Consider the following 3589-nt stretch of genomic DNA (forward strand, 5'->3'; position numbering starts at 1 on the left):
CAAATATTGTTAGTGATTGCTTCTTGCAATGGTTTAACATTGCTGTGTGTTAACTTACACAATTCACTATTATTTTATGCTTTTTAATCAAATTTGAATATGCCCCATTTACCGGGGCAAGTGGGACCTATCGCCATAATTTTAAAAACTCTCCTCCAGATTCATTTCATATAAATTGATAGGCCTTTTTCGTAATTAATCCTTCGAAGTGATACCACTGAAGAGTTTCTGTACTGAAAGAATTTTGAAATAATCATAGGTATAGAAAACACAGTGGAATAAACCCAAACCCAGTGGAATGCATTTTTAGGTCCCACTTGCCCCGGTGTACCTTATATGGAAAATGACGAAAAATATTTTTTTTATTTTACTTTTAAGGGGATTAATCAAAAGTTGAATTCCACCAAAGGATAGAGCTTTCAATTTTAAACAACACTTGCAAAGGTTTCGCAAACACTTTTCCTACTCAAAATTCAAGCGCGCACGTTTTTTAGTTTTGGCCCAATGTGAAATGGTGTTTTTTCAGGATCATATAAGTAAATCCAAGCCCAATTTGTCCAAACATTTTAGCTTGAGCCATTTTCCGGCTTTTATGCAGTTTTATTCTATTAACGTTGATGAATGCAGTCCATTTCTTATTTAGTTGTTGTCATGTGTTATTATTAGCACTCTTTCTTATTATGCTCCAAGATGTTATGTACATGTTTGTCTGTGTTGCTAAGTCTGTTTGTCTATGGTTCCAGTTCCTACCAGACGTCCAGACGTCCGGATAAATTAGTGCGCGGAATTATGTGCACTGACACGTAACCGGCTGAAGCCTTTTTTTCTTGTTTATTGGAACTTTATACCAACTGTCATATTTTTCTCATAAAAATGGCTAACCACGATACTTTGATATCCTTTAAAATTGTATTATGATATACAATTCAATAGCACGCATTAAAATTTATTAGCGAAAAATTGGAAACCTTTTATTAATTAAAACACGTGTAAACTACAAACAAAGCAAACGGAGCATAAATAAAAGGGCAGAAATCTACCAATCCAGAGAAAATATTTTAAAAAAGTTCTCAATTTTAGAACCGGTACAAAATTTAAATTTGGTCTCGTCAAAACTATGATTGCAGAAAATATTGACTGTATTATACCGGGCAGACGCTTGCTGTCTAATTCGTTACCACTCGTTGGACCATATCCTTGGTTCTAGTAAACTGGACAAATTCCTGGATTAGTTATTTACTTGAAATCGAACCAATACAAATCTCTGGACATTGCAGATTTCGACGACATTTTTGCGACCCAGTCCCTTAAAAAAATAGACTTTTGAAATACGTTAAATGAAATACTTTAAAGAAAATATCTAAAGCTGCTTCTACTAAATTCTTAAAGTTAGAACCTTACTTACGTTAGTTTATATTGAGTTATTCCAGGTCACGTTCGTAAATCAACTTAACAACAAAATCATGGAACAACACGTTCCACATAAACCACATTGGTTCACTCTGGCTTCATAGTTTGAATATGTCCTTGATAAAACATCAGACTGATTAAGAAAACACGCTACATCACCTCTATGTGATTCAGATATGCGTTTTCGCGCTTTATATTGAGTATACACTACTTTGACAGCTTCTGATAATCAATTACAACTTGATTAAATCGTAGGCTATCTTTATTATCACGCTCCAAATCACATGTTTAGAATGCTCTATTAATCTCATACGGTTGAGGCTTATTTCAATTATTGTTTAAAACCAAATTATTTTGTTCAACCACAGGGCTTGTTGGAATCAGTATCGCATTATGTTGCAACCCATCAAATTGCCAATTTCACCCACCCACTCACTGCTGAAATCATTGTTACCTTCACTACACGTGCCTAGAAAAAAATCATTTAACGACTTGCTTGTTTCCATTTCAGGTGTGAAATTTATATTTACTCATAGAATTTTTTTATTTAGATACTTCTATGGGTAAAATTACTCACAAAGTATCGTAGATCAAACTGTAACTTCTTCGAAGACTACACCGCATGGTCAGAATTCTGGTCTGTTGGTACCAAGAGAAATCTGTTTTCCGGGTGGAAACAACAACAACAAATCTGTTTTGAATCTATGCTCATCTCCTCAATTGAAAAAAAATATATGTAAATTAATATCGATTTATTATTGAATTAAATTAAAAAAAAATTAACTCCCCTTAAACTCTACCATAAAAATCTACTGCGCTGCACTTGTTTTGAGTTTTTTTCGTGGAACTTTATCGTTGTCGTGTGTTAGCATGTGCTTAAGGAATTGATCGTTACGGGCAGATCCACGGCCACATAGATCACATATGAACTGGTAACCCTCATGACTCTGCTTGTGGCGTCGTAAATCTTTGCGGTGGACGTACCTACGAGTGCAGTCGGGATAGTCGCATGCAAATTTTTGTTTGGCTGCGGTGTGATTTAGTTTGTGCACCGTTAGCTGCGTCTGAGTGCCAAAACGTTTGCCGCATTTAGTGCATTCGAACGGAAGTTCGGAATGCTGAGAGTTGTTGTGCTGCCGCCAACTGCCTACACGGCCGAATTTCTGATCACACTCCTTACAATAGAAGATCGTATCATAATCAATTTTTGCATTGTTTCGCTTTCTTCTTTTCGTAGAGGAATTTTGGGGTGCTAATTGGGTACTGTTGTTAGCTGCAAAGACAGGCTGGGCTGTAATCGCTTCTCCCTGAGGTGAAACAAGTTTCACGGACGCCAACACGGACTCCAAAATTTGAGCCTCTGTAGTCACTACTGGCTGTTCGTAGGAAATTGGTTGAGAAATAATATAATATCCTGAGTAGCTAGACTCGGCTGGCTGAAAATAAGAGCCACTTGACGATGATGTTAATTGCTGTACTGTAGCACAATTATTATTAGGATCACTATTATCGGGAAACACCGTAGCCACGCTGGTAGATATTGTTACTGCTTCTGTATCCTGTATTATTGTATTATCTCCTAAACTTGGAGTATTCTGGAGTAACCAGCCGCCGGCCGGAAGATCATCCAATTTTATAGATTCAATGTCACACGGCACAGACTCGAAATGGCATTTCGATAACTCTTCCAAAGTTGGCAAACTTGCAGTCGACGATCCAAATTCAAATTCCCCGGCCGGAGCATTATCCAATTCTGTAGATTCTATTTCACACGGCACAGGCTCGAAATTATACTTCAATAACTCATCCGAAGTTGGCGAACTTGCAGTCGACGATCCAAATTCAAATTCTTGTCCTACGTCCATATTCAAGGATTTACACAAATTAAATTGATTGTACTGAAACACTCGGAACTGAGCGGCTTATTCGTAATTCGTAAGATAGTAATCACGGCTAGGCGGTGCTTGCTAGATATAGTCAGTAGGATCGTTACACTGGCACCGTAATTTTCCTGTACTCTAACAATGTCTAATCCAATGTCTAATGACGGTATAAGCCCACGGCTTTGCTTTGAAGACAGTAATCAAATCAAGACTAAATTCTCAAGCTCTTAGCAAACCTTTTTATAATGAAAATTTTTAACCTACCTGACTGGCTATGCACAACTACAGCTATGATT

The 3589-nt window shown here is 37.0% G+C and overlaps 1 protein-coding gene across 1 annotated transcript; it reads right to left on the reverse strand.

The window, feature by feature from the left end:
- Nucleotides 1-2219: 2219 nt before the first annotated feature.
- On the reverse strand, nt 2220-3275 carry LOC128739698 (zinc finger protein 333-like). Its single transcript, XM_053835195.1, has one exon. It carries the CDS (start codon nt 3273-3275, stop codon nt 2220-2222), a length of 1056 nt encoding a protein of 351 aa, XP_053691170.1.
- Between the last annotated feature and the right edge of the window lie 314 nt (nt 3276-3589).

Source organism: Sabethes cyaneus, chromosome 3 (assembly GCF_943734655.1).
Source record: "Sabethes cyaneus chromosome 3, idSabCyanKW18_F2, whole genome shotgun sequence".
Lineage (NCBI taxonomy): Eukaryota > Metazoa > Arthropoda > Insecta > Diptera > Culicidae > Sabethes > Sabethes cyaneus.

Coding starts and splice junctions, on each gene's coding strand:
- LOC128739698 (XM_053835195.1), bottom strand. CDS start 3,275: ATGGACGTAGGACAAGAATTTGAATTTGGATCGTCGACTGCAAGTTCG.